The sequence below is a fragment of the Bubalus bubalis genome, chromosome 10 (assembly GCF_019923935.1).
Source record: "Bubalus bubalis isolate 160015118507 breed Murrah chromosome 10, NDDB_SH_1, whole genome shotgun sequence".
Classification (NCBI taxonomy): Eukaryota; Metazoa; Chordata; class Mammalia; order Artiodactyla; family Bovidae; genus Bubalus; species Bubalus bubalis.
In genome coordinates this window covers 75,435,360-75,449,145 of record NC_059166.1, presented here as the reverse complement: position 1 = coordinate 75,449,145, position 13,786 = coordinate 75,435,360, and the positions used below count along the sequence as shown (strand labels likewise).

At 36.7% G+C, this 13,786-nt stretch overlaps 1 protein-coding gene across 1 annotated transcript in view; it reads left to right on the top strand.

The window, feature by feature from the left end:
- Window positions 1-221: 221 nt before the first annotated feature.
- Window positions 222-13,786, top strand: part of SERINC1 (serine incorporator 1) — a 33,770-nt gene continuing 20,205 nt past the window's right edge. Inside the window, exon 1 of the mRNA XM_006047580.4 lies at window positions 222-379. Within this exon, the coding sequence (XP_006047642.1) occupies window positions 341-379 (39 nt within the window). The 5' untranslated portion in view covers window positions 222-340. The remainder of the gene's footprint in view (window positions 380-13,786) is intronic.

Here is a 13,786-nt window from a genome sequence, read left to right as displayed (position 1 = left end):
AATAAGTGGGCTTCAGGAGTGAATTGAGAACATAAGTGGGGGGAAAAAAAGATGCGAAAGTGGAAAAACAAGACGCTTTTTGCCACCTGAATTAGAAGAGCTATCGCGGAACGACACAGGATAGAAATCCAGGGCGGCGGGTGCGGAACCCAGCACGATGCCCTCCCCAGCACGATGCCCTCCCCTTCCCGGCCCAGGCCGCGAAGGAAGTGACGCAGGCGGAGGGGCGGGGTGGGCTCTGCGCCGGAAGTGGGTTGTAGTTAGTAAATAAGCGGGGAAAGGCGAGAGAAGGTGCTGGCTCCATCTTGTTGGCATACGCTGCTCCTGCGACGTTGTGGAGATGGGGAGCGTCTTGGGGCTGTGCTCCATGGCGAGCTGGGTAAGTTGGTTGTTAGCGGCCTGAGAGGGGCTAGCGTGAGAGATGAAAGAGAAAAGGCCCTGAGCAGGCCTGGGTGAGGCCCGGCGGGACCGTGTTACCCCACCCAACAGGGAGGCCTTTCTTTCCCGTTTCCTCCCTATCTCCCTTGGCCATTCCGACACAGCTTCGCGGCCCTGAGTCTTTGGAAGAGCCGACCCGGGTAGCCACGAGGAGCAGTGGACATGAGTGAGTGGCCCGGATGGGAGATTCCAAGCTGAGAGCTAGCAGTTTTTCCTCCCCAACCCGCTTTTCATGAAGGCTGTTCCCTATTCTTCCAGGCCCCTTTTTGTCCTTTATGTCTTATGTCTGCCTGGGCCCGTTCTACAAAGGTCTTAGGCCGCTTCGTTTTGTGGAGTACCCCATCTCTTCTCGTCATCTCCTCCCAGCGACCTCAGACTGCAGCACTGTCGTCCCCGGAGGCCTCTTTGTTCTGTCGCGCAGACTGCAGTTAAATGACGGATATGTGGGGCAGCCCGGCAGTCATACTGATACAGTTACATCCTTTTTAAATAGTCCCAACTCTGCGAGTGAGTCCTCGAGCTTAATGATATGAGAAAATTATGTATTTCTCAAATATGTGTTTGAAAAAGCTGCTCAGTTCTGTGTTATCAGATACCTGTTTTTTTTTGACAGAAAGATGCTTGTGTAATTCGACATCTCACTTTTAATTTGGTGTACGTTGCAGTTTGATAGCGTTGTTAGGGTGAAACCATTCTTCATTATGGTGGCAGGATTTTTTGATTCAGGTGGTACAAATAAATTTGAGTTTGATATAAACACTCCCCCGTCCCCCAATAGACAAAAATTGACTTTACAGTTAATAAAGGTATTTGTAATATGGGGCGAGATATTTGGGTTCAAATCTTAGTTCTTTAACCCATGATTTCTAAATTCTGTTTCTAACAATTGCTTGTCTGACTTCCCAGATGACTCCGTTATATACATTAGGTAACATTTCTGTTGTTTTTGCATCTCTTTTTAAAAAGTTTTCAATGTGGCTTGAACTATGAATGTTAAATTTTAATAAAATACTACGTAGAGGTTACTCCAACCCAGGTCATTGTCTTGATTTTACACACACACCCACACAATTTTTTTTTTTCTTGTAGCTGGGCGTAGAAAACTGGTATATTTTTCTTTCTTTCAAAGCTGGTATATTTTTATCTCATTATGAAAGTAGAGAATCTACTTGAAACCATTGAGTATCTTATAAGAGGCATATTTAGGGTAATAAACTTAATGTATTGCAAAATGATTATTATAGAATTGTTTTAATTGAGCGGGGTGAGATGTTGTGTAATTCTATTTGTAAAGTCAGATTTTGTCCAGTTAGCAAATGGGCATGTTCTTTACATAGTAGGGATACGTGTTTTCCATTTTGTTTTCAATTTCTAGACCTGTGATGAACAGTCTTTTTTGCCTCGAGGACGGTTATGGTTAAAAAAATATTTGGGGGATTAATAAAAACGTGTGTTTTAAATCGTTTTAGTGAACAATGTGGGAAAAATTACATTCTTATTAAAATTTTTACAACTTAGTTCTCCACTTAGTCACAGTTCTACAGACACAGCCCTTTAGTTACTATTAATATGAAGGTACATTGGAAAGATAGTAACAAGGAGACACTTTCTTACCTTCCAGTAATTAGGTCGCTGGTGGTTAGAGAGGCTAGGTGGCTAAGGCTGCTCATCATGGTTCTAGGCAATTCTGATTATTTTTTCCCCTTCCTTTCCTGGTGTCTCTTTCTCTGTTTCCGAATTGTTCAATTTTAGTGCAGTTAAGTAGCAATTAAAAGAGAATATGCCTTGTATTTTATAAATCCCTTTCTTCCATGGTCTTAACAGTCAATATGCTCATTTACTTAGAGGTTTTGACATATTGAAATTTAGTCAAATATTCAAAAGTATTCAGGTCATTAACTTAGATCAGTTAAGCCAGAATGAAAATGAACCTCATTCTTTGTTTGCTCAAGTTTCTTATAGACTTAATCAGTTTTTACAAAGATTTTTTTGTTTGTTTCGGAAAATGGTAGAAAATGTCTGAACTATGGAAAAAAGTGTAAAAAATTACTTGTGATACTGTGTATCACAGAGATTGGAGTGTTTAATTTTTTTATTTCATTTTGTGGGGTTTTTTGTTTTGTGTTTTTGCTGTTGAGTGGTCTAGAATTAGATTGATGGTAATTCTTGGTTCAAGCATGGCTATCTATCTGATTGGTGATTAAGCATTTTTATAAACACAGGTGGACCTGCCACCTAATCCTGTAACTACAGCATCACCAGCAATTGATGCTTACTCAAGTGCTTTCCCCACCTCAGTCTTAAGATGATGCTAGTGAGTAGCGTTGACTTTTTGAATCACTGTATTTTGTATACAATAACTATCATTTTTTGCCCAAGATGTTAAGTAATTGAGAAGAAGCTTGTGATTCCTGCCTGCTTATTTTGTGCAGTCTCTTGCTAGATTTTTATTTTTTAGTACAATGACTTGATTTTGTAGAAATGATTCATAGTTGCTATAAATAGCCAAGCAGTGCAGAGTACAAAATGTAAATGTCACCAACAAAATCCCACTACATTTCTTCTCTCTCAATGCATGCATACACATGGATGAATAAGCAGAAATATTTTTTAAGGAGTTGTAGCATGCTGAACATATATTTTTAAACAGAATTAATTTTTTCTGAATTTAACAGAAGAATGTAAAAGTAAAGGAATTGCTGAGTGTTAAATATTTCTTCATCAGGAGAGGTTCTGAAAGAGTTCTCTCAAGAGATGTTTCTAGAGCAGTGGTTCTCAGTTGTCCCCCAGGGAACATTGGACAGTGCCTGCACATACTTTTCATTGTCACAACTTGGGATAAGGTGCTAATAGCGTCAAGTGGGTAGAAGCCAGGAATACTGCTAAATGTTTTACAATATATAGGATAGCCCTCAACAGCAAAGACTTATTTGGCCCCAGATGTCAATAGTGCCATAGCTGAAAAATCCTGCCTTATCCTCTTCAGTTGGCCGGTATAAGAAATGAAATGAAATCTAAGGGTCTTAACTGCACTTTAAAAAATGAATTAAACTAATCATTTAATTTTCACCTCTACCTTCAACCTCTCTTATGGAGGTACGTGGTACCACCTATTCCTGATCTGTTTGATGATCCTGTACAAATTTTATTGCTTAACTTTTTTCCTTTGATGATTTAGAATTTAACTTTCTGACCTGTTAACTCAGTATTCTTCTGGTTTTTTAATTTGTTTTCCTTTTAATTTTATTCCTTCTGTTAAAAACCTTTTATTTTTCATTTTATTGGTCTTTCTAAAGTAATTCATATATTCATTTTGCCAACTTTAACTAGAATTTCTTTGTATTATTTTTTATGACTGTTTTGTTTTATAACCATAATTCCCTCAGTTGTTTAATCTTTAAACCAGTCATTCTTAAAGTATATCCTGGACTGCACTTACTGGAAGTGCTGACTGGGTCCCAGCATTGTGGTTTAATATTCTCTCCAGTGATTCTGATGGAAAACCACTGTTCTACTCTTAAGTAGATTCATAGTTCAGAGCATTCTTTTTTTTTTTTTTTTTTAAACCATAGCTTCTCTAAGTTTTGTTTCTTTTTTTATGTGTCATCTCATAATTGACCAAATTGGGTCATCTAATAGATTTTTATCAAAAAGAATTCATGGATGTTGAAATCCCTGAATTTTTTCATACTTAAAAATGCCTCTTGCTTTCTTGAGAAACACTGTGGACTGGTATAATAGCATACCCATTTCTTTCAGGACTTGAGGTATTTCTATGGATTATGTTCTGTCTTCCCCTGCCCTGGTAGCCATTTCCTTTTAACATGTCTCATACACAGCAGCAGCAGCTTCTGCCTGGGTGTCTGAAGAGTTTTATTTATCTTTAAAATTAACCAAATATGTCTGACTTTAAATCTTTCATCACTTTTTATTCTTCTAGAAAATAGTGGGTTTTTCTGAAGATACAGATTTATTTCTTTAAGGAAATTCTTACTGTATCTTTGAATGTCCTTTTTGTTACATTTAGAGGCTTCTCCATTTTAAAGACATGAGTTAATTTCATGTTGTCTTCTTTTTTCTCCATATTATTTTTCCTATATTTTTGTCATTTTTCTTTAGTTGATTTAATTTACATAAAATTCATACTTTGTAGTGTGTGGTTCTGTGAGCTTTCACAAACCATCTAGTTGTATAGGCACTAAAGAACTTTTGTCACCTTAAAAAGTTATGCCATCTGCATTCTGGAGAATCCCTGGGCTTTTTTCACAGTTTTGCCTTTCCAGAATGTCCTGTAAATAGAATCATACAGCGTATAGCCTTCAGAGTGTGGCTTCTCTTACTCAGTGAATTAGTATAATTCAAGATTCATTCATATTATGGTGTCTGTTAGTAGTTTCTTCCTTTTTATCATTACGTGGTATTCCATTGCCTGGATTCCATTGCTCCACAGCTTGTCTCCAACAGCTGAGGGTCATTTCCAGATTTTGGAAATGAAGTAGCCGTTAGCGTTCCTATAAAGTTTTCTTGTGTGTCTATAACTTCTTATTTTATGTACCTAAATATCTTGCATTGGGATTGCTAAATCATATGGTAAATGTACATTTGACTTACAAGAAATTTTCAAATTTATCTCCAAGATGGTCATATCAGGTTTTATTCCCACCAGCAAAAATTTCCTTCAAGTCTGTGGCTTGTCTTTTCATTCTCATACTGATGGCTTTCAAAGAGTAGAAGTGATTGTTGTTTCTATATTGATCTGCTTTGGCACTTTTAGCAAAAGCCTCTTTACCATCTTTGTTTTTCTTAACTCTGTTGTTCTGTTATTTGTGTCCATAGTTTTGTGTAAATTACCCTAGTTTGATTCCTGTTGCTTTCAAGTTAATCTTGAAATCATGTAGTGTGATTCTAACTACTCTTTCAACATTCTTTGGGCTATTCTAGTTCTTTTGCTTTTCTGTAAGTTTTAGAAGCAGTTAGTTGCTACCAAACACCTGCTGGAATTATGATTGGGCTTGGGTTAAATTTATAGATTAGTTTGGAAAGAATTGTTACCTAAATGAGGAGTCTTCCAATCCATGAACTCAGTTTATCATGCCATTAATTTAAATATTTGATTTCTTTCATCAGTGTTTTTCTTTAATTTTCATCATTTGAAAGCTGGTGTATATTTTACTAGGTTTATAAGTATTTTTGTTTAGTTTCACTTTCCAGTTGTTTGTTAGTGTGCAGAAGTGTAATTGATATGTATATACTGACCTTGTGTCCTGTGACCTTATTAAACTTTTTAGTAGTTCTAGTAGCATTTTGTAAGTTTTTTGGGATTGTTCATGTTGACAATTAAGTGTGAAGGAAAGCAGCTTTATCTCTTCCTTTCCAAAGTATGTACTTTCTTTATTTTTCTTGTTTTTATTTTTTGTTTTGTAAATGCTTTTTATCAAAGCATCTTCAACATAATTAAGGGTATCCTCAAGTCGAGCATATTCTGTTTGTTTGCTGAAAGTTTTTTTCTGTTCTTCAGTTGCTCAGTCATGTCTGACGCTTTGTGACCCCATGGACTGCAGCACACCAGGCTTTCCTGTCCTTGACCATCTCCTGGACCTTGCTCAAACTCATGTCCATTGAGTCAGTAATGCCATCTCATCCTCCGTCATTCCCTTTTCTTCCTGCCTTCAGCCTTTCCCAGCGTCAGGGTCTATTCCAGTGAGGCGGCTCTTCAAATCAGGTGGCCAAAGTATTGGAGCTTCAGGTCCAGCATCAGTCCTTCCAATGAATATGCAGGACTGATTTCCTTTAGGATTGACTGATTTGGTCACCCTGCAGTCCCAGGGACTCTCAAGAGTCTTCTCCAACAACTCAGTTCGAAAACATCAAATCTTGGGCACTCAGCCTTCTTTATGGTCCAACTCTCACATCCATACATGACTACTGGAAAAACCATAGCTTTGACTACATGAACCTTTGTCAGCAAAGTGATGTCAGAGACCAAGCATCTTTTAATTTCATGGCTGCAGTCACTGTCCACAGTGATTTTGGAGCCCAAGAAAATTAAGTCTTTCACTGTTTCCACTGTTTCCCCACCTATTCGCCATGAAGTGATGGGACTGGATGCCATGATCTTTGTTTTTTGAATGTTAAGTTTTAAGCCTGCTTTTTCACTCTCCTCTTTCATCTTCATCAAGAGGCTCTTTAGTTCCTCTTTGCTTCCTGCCCTAAGGGTGGAGTCATCTGCATATCTGAGATTATTGATATTTCTCCCTGCAGTCATTATTCCAGCTTGTGTTTCATGTAGCCCAGCATCTCTCATGATGTACTCTGCATATAAGTTAAATAAGCAGGGTGACAATATATAGCCTTGACACACTTCTTCCCAATTTGGAACCAGTCCGTTGTTCCATGTCTGGTTGTAACTTGCTTCTTGACCTGCATACAGATTTCTCAGGAGGCAGGTCGGGTGGTCTGGTATTCCCTTCTCTAAGAATTGTCCACAGTTTGTAGTGATCCACACAGTCAAAAGCTTTAGTGTAGTCAGTGGAGCAGGAAATGTTTTTCTGTAATTCTCTTGCTTTTTCTGTGATCAGCAGATGTTGGCCATTTGACCTCTGGTCCCTCTGCCTTTTCTAAATCTAGCTTGTTCATCTGGAAGTTCTCAGTTCACTTCCTGTTGAAGCCTGGCTTGGAAGATTTTGAGCATGCCCTTGCTTGCATGTGAAATGAGTGCAATTGTGTGGTAGTGAGCATTCTTTGGCATTGCCCTTTTTTGGGATTGGAATGAAAACTGACCTTTTCCAGTCCTGTGGCCACTGCTGAGTTTACCAAATTTGGTGGCATATTGAGTGCAGCACTTTGACAGCATCATCTTTGAGGATTTGAAATAGCTTAGCTGGAATTCCATCACCTCCACTTTGTCCCTAGTAATGCTTCCTAAGGCCCAGTTGACCTCACACTCCCGCATCTCTGGCTCTAGGTGAGTTTTTTAAATTTGTTTTATAATGAATGGGTTGAATTTTTCAAATTACTTTTTTGCATTGTGTGAGATGGCCCTGGTGGTAATTTTCTTCAGTCTGTTAATGTGGTAAACTAATTTGATTGAATTTCAAAAGCTTAACCAAATTTGCTTTCTCCCAGCTCAACCCCGCCTGATTACAGTGTATTAACCTTTTGTATGCTTTTTAAAAACTATTTTAAAAATCAGGTTTAGCTTTACAGAAAAATTGAGAGGAAGATAGAGATTTCCCATATATGCCCTGTGTCCCAGTATGCATAGCCTCCCTTGTTGCAAACATTCCTCACCAGAGAGGTGCATTTGTTAGTTACTAAGCCTACACTAACACACCATCATCTCCCAAAGTCTGTAATTTACATGAGTCCTAACTATTTGAATGTGAGCCAGTCTTGCCTTTTGGGACAAATCCCACTTGGTTGTGGTGTGTAATTCTTTTTCCTACATTGTTGGATTTAATTTGCTAATATTTTATTGAGAATTTATGCCTTTATTCATGAGAAAGGTTAATCTTTTATTATAATGTGTTTGTCCGGTTTTGTTATTAGAATGATGCTTATTTTATAGAATAAGTTAGAAAGTATTCCCCCTCTACTTGTGTTCTCTGAGATTGAAGAGAATTGATGTAGATTCACCAGTAAACCTGCCTGTGCCTAGTGCTGTTTTGGAAGACTGTTAATTATTGATTAAATTTCTTTAATAGAGGTCTATTCAAATTGTTTCTTGTGTGTGAGTTTTAGCAGCTTGTATCTTTCAAGGGTTAGGCCATTTGTGTAGGTTCTCAAATTTGTGGGCACAGAATTGTTCATAGTATTCGTTCATTATCCTTTTCATGTCCACAGGACCTACAGTGACATCTTCTCTGTCATTTCTAACGTTAGTAATCTGTGTTATCTTCGTTTGTTAGTTAGCCTGGTTGGGGGCTTATTTTTATTGATCAAAGAACCACGTTTTGTTTTCATTGGTTTTTCTCTCTTTTCTGTCTTTGATTGCGTTGGTGTCTAGTCTAGTTCTTTTTTTTCTGTTTTCTTTCAGTTTGCATTTCTTTTTCTGGTTTCCTAAGATGGAAGCTTAGATGATTGATGTTAGATTTTCTTTTCTGGTAAATGCATTCAGTGCTGTAAATTTGCCTCAAAGCACTGCTTTCACTACATCCCATAAGTTTCTATAAATTGTGTTATTATTTTAATTCAGATTTTTAAAAATTTCTCTTGAGACTTCTTTGACTTCTGTGTTTATTTTAGATAAGTACATTGTTTTAAGAATTTGGGGGATTTTCCAGTTACCATTCTGCTCTTGATTTCTCGCTGATTGTAGTCTGAGAGCAGTCAGTACTCTTTCAAGTTCCATAGTGTGTTTAATTGTCACCAGTGTGGTTTTGGTTAATATTCCATGTCATCTTGGAGAATGTGTTCGCTGGTTATTGGGTAGAGTAGTCTATAGATGTCAGGCACCCATTTGATCGGTGGTGGTGAGTGCAGCTGTCCTTCCTGATTTTCTGCTAGCTCAGTCTCTCCACTTCTGAGCAACACTGGAGTCTCTTTAACTCTGACAGTGGAGCCATCTGTTTCTGCTTGCAGTTTTACTGGTTTTTGCGTTCACAGTTTGATGCTCTGTCATTAGGTGCATACATATTTAGAATTGTTAACGTCTTCTTGGAGAATTGGATCCCTGTATCATTATGTAGTGTCTTTCTTTATCCCAGATAACTTTGCTTGTTTTGAGGTCTGCTCTACCTGCAACCAGTGCAGCTACCCTCCCTCATTTAGTGTTCACATGTTGTATTTTCCCCTTCCATTTACTTGTATTCTGTGTGTCTTTATATTTATAGTGAGTCTCTTGTAAGCAGTATAATTGGGTCTTGTTTTTTGAACACTCTGACAGTCTGTCTTTTAATTGAATAAATTTAGGCCTCTGATCTCCAAGGTGATTACTGATAGATTTGGACTAGTATTTACTGTATTTGTTACTGTTTTCTATTTGTTGCCTTTGTTTTTCCTGTTGTGTGTTGGGGGAGAAGGGTGTTTAAGCATTATATATGATTGCATTTTCTCTCCCTTTTTAGCATATCAGTTAAACATCTTTTAGCTTTTATAAAGTGTTGTTTACTTGTTTTTCGGTTGTTGCCCAATTTATTAGTCCATTTGGGCTGTTGTAACAATACCACAGGCTGGGTGGCATGTGAACAACAGAAGTTTGTTTCTCACAGAGCTGGAGGCTGGCAGTCCAAGATTAGGGTGCCCGCATGGCTATCGTTTGTATCTGGTGAAGGCCCTCTTCAGGGTTGTAGACTGCCAACTTGTTGATGTTTCCTCATATTGTCGAAGAGGTGAGGCGCTCTCTCTCTGCTGCCTTTATGAGAGCACTACTCTTCATGCGGGCTCAGCCTTTTTGACTTAATTCTTCCCAAAGGCCCTATCTCATAACATCATCACCTTGTGCATTAGATTTTCATCATACGATTTTCGGTCTGTAGCACTCTAGAATTTGAAATGACATTTACAGCTTATCCACTTTGAAGTAACAGCATACTACGACACTACACACTTACAGCTAGTGTTAATACCTTATAATAGGAAAGCGATCCGAATTCCTGTCTCCTGTCCCTTCTACATTACTTTCATTCATTAAACACACACACGCACCTATGTGTCTACACATATGTATATGTATAGGCATAACATATATATGCATATGTAACAATACATTGTTGCTCTTATTTTGAGCAAACAAGTTAGCTCAACTAAGAATAAGAAAAGTAAGTTTTAACTTTACTTGTATTTATAAGAGTAATTTTATATGTAGAGTTTCTGAATTATATTATTTTCCTCCTCTAGAGAATTTTGAACATTTCTTGCAAGCAAGTCTAGAGTTTGGCAACAAATTCCATTTTATTTGAGAAAGTATTTCTTCTTCCTTCGAAGGATAGTTCGCAGAGTACAGAACTGTAGGTTGGCGGGTTGTTTTCTCTCAACACTAAAATATTTCACTTCACTCTTGTTTGCATGTTGTCTGAGGAAAACTTGAATATATCGATAATTCATCCTTTGTTCCTCTGTAGGTAAGGTGTTTTTCCTCTGGCTTCTTCCAGGATATTGTATTTTCTGTTGCTTCAAAGCGATTTATCTAGGTGTAGGGGTTTTTGGTGGTGGTGGTGTGTTTTTTTTTTTTGTGGAGGGTGGGGTGTGTATGTCTGATGTTAATTTGGGGGAAGTCTGTCATTTAAAAAATATTTCTTTTCCTTGTGATAGTCACATTATGTTTTACCATTTGCAGTTATCTCACAATTCTTGGATATTCTGTTGAACAGAATGTCAATCTTCACTCTCTTGGCTTTTCAGTTTGGAAAATTTCTACTGATACAGCCTTAAGCTCAAATTATTTCCTCAATCATGTCTGCATTTTCATTTCTGCTGCTGTTTTTTGTTTCTAACATATATTTTTTTGAAGGATTTCATTTCTGCTTCTTGTATGCTGTCTACTTTATTCAGTAGAACCCTTAACATATGATAGTTGTTTTATATTTTTGGTTTGATCAGTCTAACATCTCTGCTGTGTCTGGTTTTGATGCTTGCTGTGTCTCTTCAAATTGTGTTTTTTGCCTTTTGTAATGTCAATAATTTTCCTGATAGCCAGACACTATGTACCAGGGAAAAGGAACTTGATTGTGTCCTGGCGAGGTGTGGGTGAAAGAGAAGCATCCATTATTCTCTGATTAGATTTTAGTCTTTTAGTAAGCTTATGCCTCTGGACTGTGAACTTCCTAATATTTCTCAGTCTCCCCTCCGTCCCCCTATAAATGGGAGAGGATGGCTTGAATAAGCTAGAGTTCAGTATTTCTCTTCCCCTAGGTTATTTATCCTCTAGTTAAATAAGTTAGACTCTATTTAACTAGTTTTTCTTGAGGTCAGGTGTTCAGTAAAAAGTGTTCTAATATATTTTAAAACGGATCTCTCCTTTCCTACAAGAAGCTGGAAGGAAGTTTTCTCTCAAGTTTACTATGAGAACCTGATGAACTAGTAATAAAATTCACAAGTTTGTGGGGCCCTTTAAGTGTGTTTTCCTGGTTTTTTTTTTTAGCTCTCAGACTTGTCCTCTATGAGGCTCCAGCAGTTCTTCAGTTATCTTTCAGGATTTCCATCCTGCACACCGGTTCCCAAGTCAGTTTCCACTTGTGGACGCTAATAAGCGATGATTCCCTATCTGTCTTTCAGTCTCGGGGGCAGTGACTTACTCTGTGTCCTCACCTAACTTGGATCCTAGAAGAATTGTTGATTTTTTGAGTCTCTTTGCTTTTTTTTTCTTTAGGATGGAGTCATGGTTCCAGTCTCCTTTGTGAAAATGGAACAGGAGATCTTTGTATACTTTTTGTATTATTGACTTGACAGGATATTAGGGATTTTTTTGTGTGTGTGTGATGTTCATAAAGGATATCTGTATGTTGTTTCCTTGATTTTGTATCAGTTTTTTGCCTCTTTAGTTTTCCAGAAGAATCTGGGTAGAGTTGGTTTGATTTATTCTTTAAATGTTTAATGGAATTCACTAGTGAAGCTACCTATGCCTGTGAAGGTTTTTAACTACAAATTCAGTTTCTTGAATAGAAACAGGACCATTCATCTTATATATTTCTCATCGAATGATTTTTGGTAGTTTGGATTTTTCATGGAGTTTATCTGTTTTATCTAACACTTTAGACATTGCTTTTGGTACATTCCAAAAATGTGATACCTTATTTTCATTCTGTTTGTTTTTTGACCTCTTCTGCTTGTGAGTTTGACTGTGTTATTTAGTTTCTGGAAAAATAAATCCTGTTACTGATCAGTATTTAGTTCCATTGTGGGCCACGAAAACATGTATGATTATATTTATTGAGATTTGAGATTTGTTTCATGGCCCAGAATATGCTCTGTTTTGGTTAAGTGTTTTCAGTGTTTTTGAAAATAATTTTTATTCTGCTTTGGTTAGATGGAATATTCTCTGAATGTCAGAGACAATTAATGATACTGAACTGATATGTATATTGAGTTTTTTTCCTACTTCAGTTAATGAAAGAACATAGATGTGGACTTGTTATTACTCTTTTCAGTTTTAATAATTTTTCTTTGATGCATTTTGAAGTTTTTTTATATGCAGAAATATTTAGGATTGTATGTTGTATATCTCCTTAATGAATATCCTATATCTCCTTGTATGTCTTTTATTATAAAATGGCCCTCCTTGTTCCTGATGAAACCCTTTGCTCTGAAATCTACTTTGTCTGATACTGGTGTGTGTGTTTATGTGTATATGTGTGTGTACACACACACATACAGACACATATATATATACCCACATGTGTACATATATATATACATATTTAATTTTCCACCAGTTCTGTCTTTATGTTTAAGTGGGTTTCTTGTAGAAAAGATAGGGTTTGATCTTAACTCTTTAATCTGACAGTGTGCTTTTTATTTGGCGGTGTTTAGTCTCTTTATACTTAATGTGAGTATTGATTATGTTTGTGCTTAAATCAACCATCTTTCTATTTGTTTTTTGTTTATCCTACCTGTTCATGGTCTCTTTTCCCTAGTTTTTGCCTTATTTTGGATTAATTAGCAATATATTAATTTTTTTTTTTTAATCTTTTGGCTTACTAGCTGTATTCCTTTGTTTTGCATTTTTAGACTGTAGGGTCACTGTAGGGTTTATAGTATTTAACTTATTACACTGCCTTTGTGTCATATTCATTCTGTTTCTAATTTAAGTATACAGTAGTATAGTTGAATGTCTCCTTTTATGGCCTGTTTGTAACTATCACATACAGTAACTGTACTGCCATCTTTGTTATAACCACCCAGAATACTTTACTATTTTGCTTTAAAAAGATAATAATCTTTTCTAAGTAACCTTTTATATGTAAAAAAAAAAGAATACACAGTTAACCATTTCTTTTTTGTTGTTGTTCATTTCTTTTATGTAGATCCACATTTCTGGTGTAACTTTCTTTTCACATTTCTGATAGTTTAGATTTGTTATTTTGGGGTTTTTTTCTGTGCCTAAAAATGTTTTTACAAAGATATCTTTGCTGAGTGTGAACTTACAGTTTCCTTCAATTCAGTATTGATTTCTGCATTGCAATATTTCTTACTAGAAGTCTGATATCCTCCTTCTTCTTTATATAAGGTACCTTCATTTTCTGACTGCTTTTAAGATTTTTTTCTGTTGATCATTGTTTTTAAGTAATTTATTTTTTTAAACCATTTTTTTCCTTTTAATTTCATTTCTTTATGTTTGGCTGTGCTGGGTCTTTGTTGCTGCACAGGCTTTTCTCTAGTAGGGGAGAGCAGGAGCTGCTCCTCACTGAGT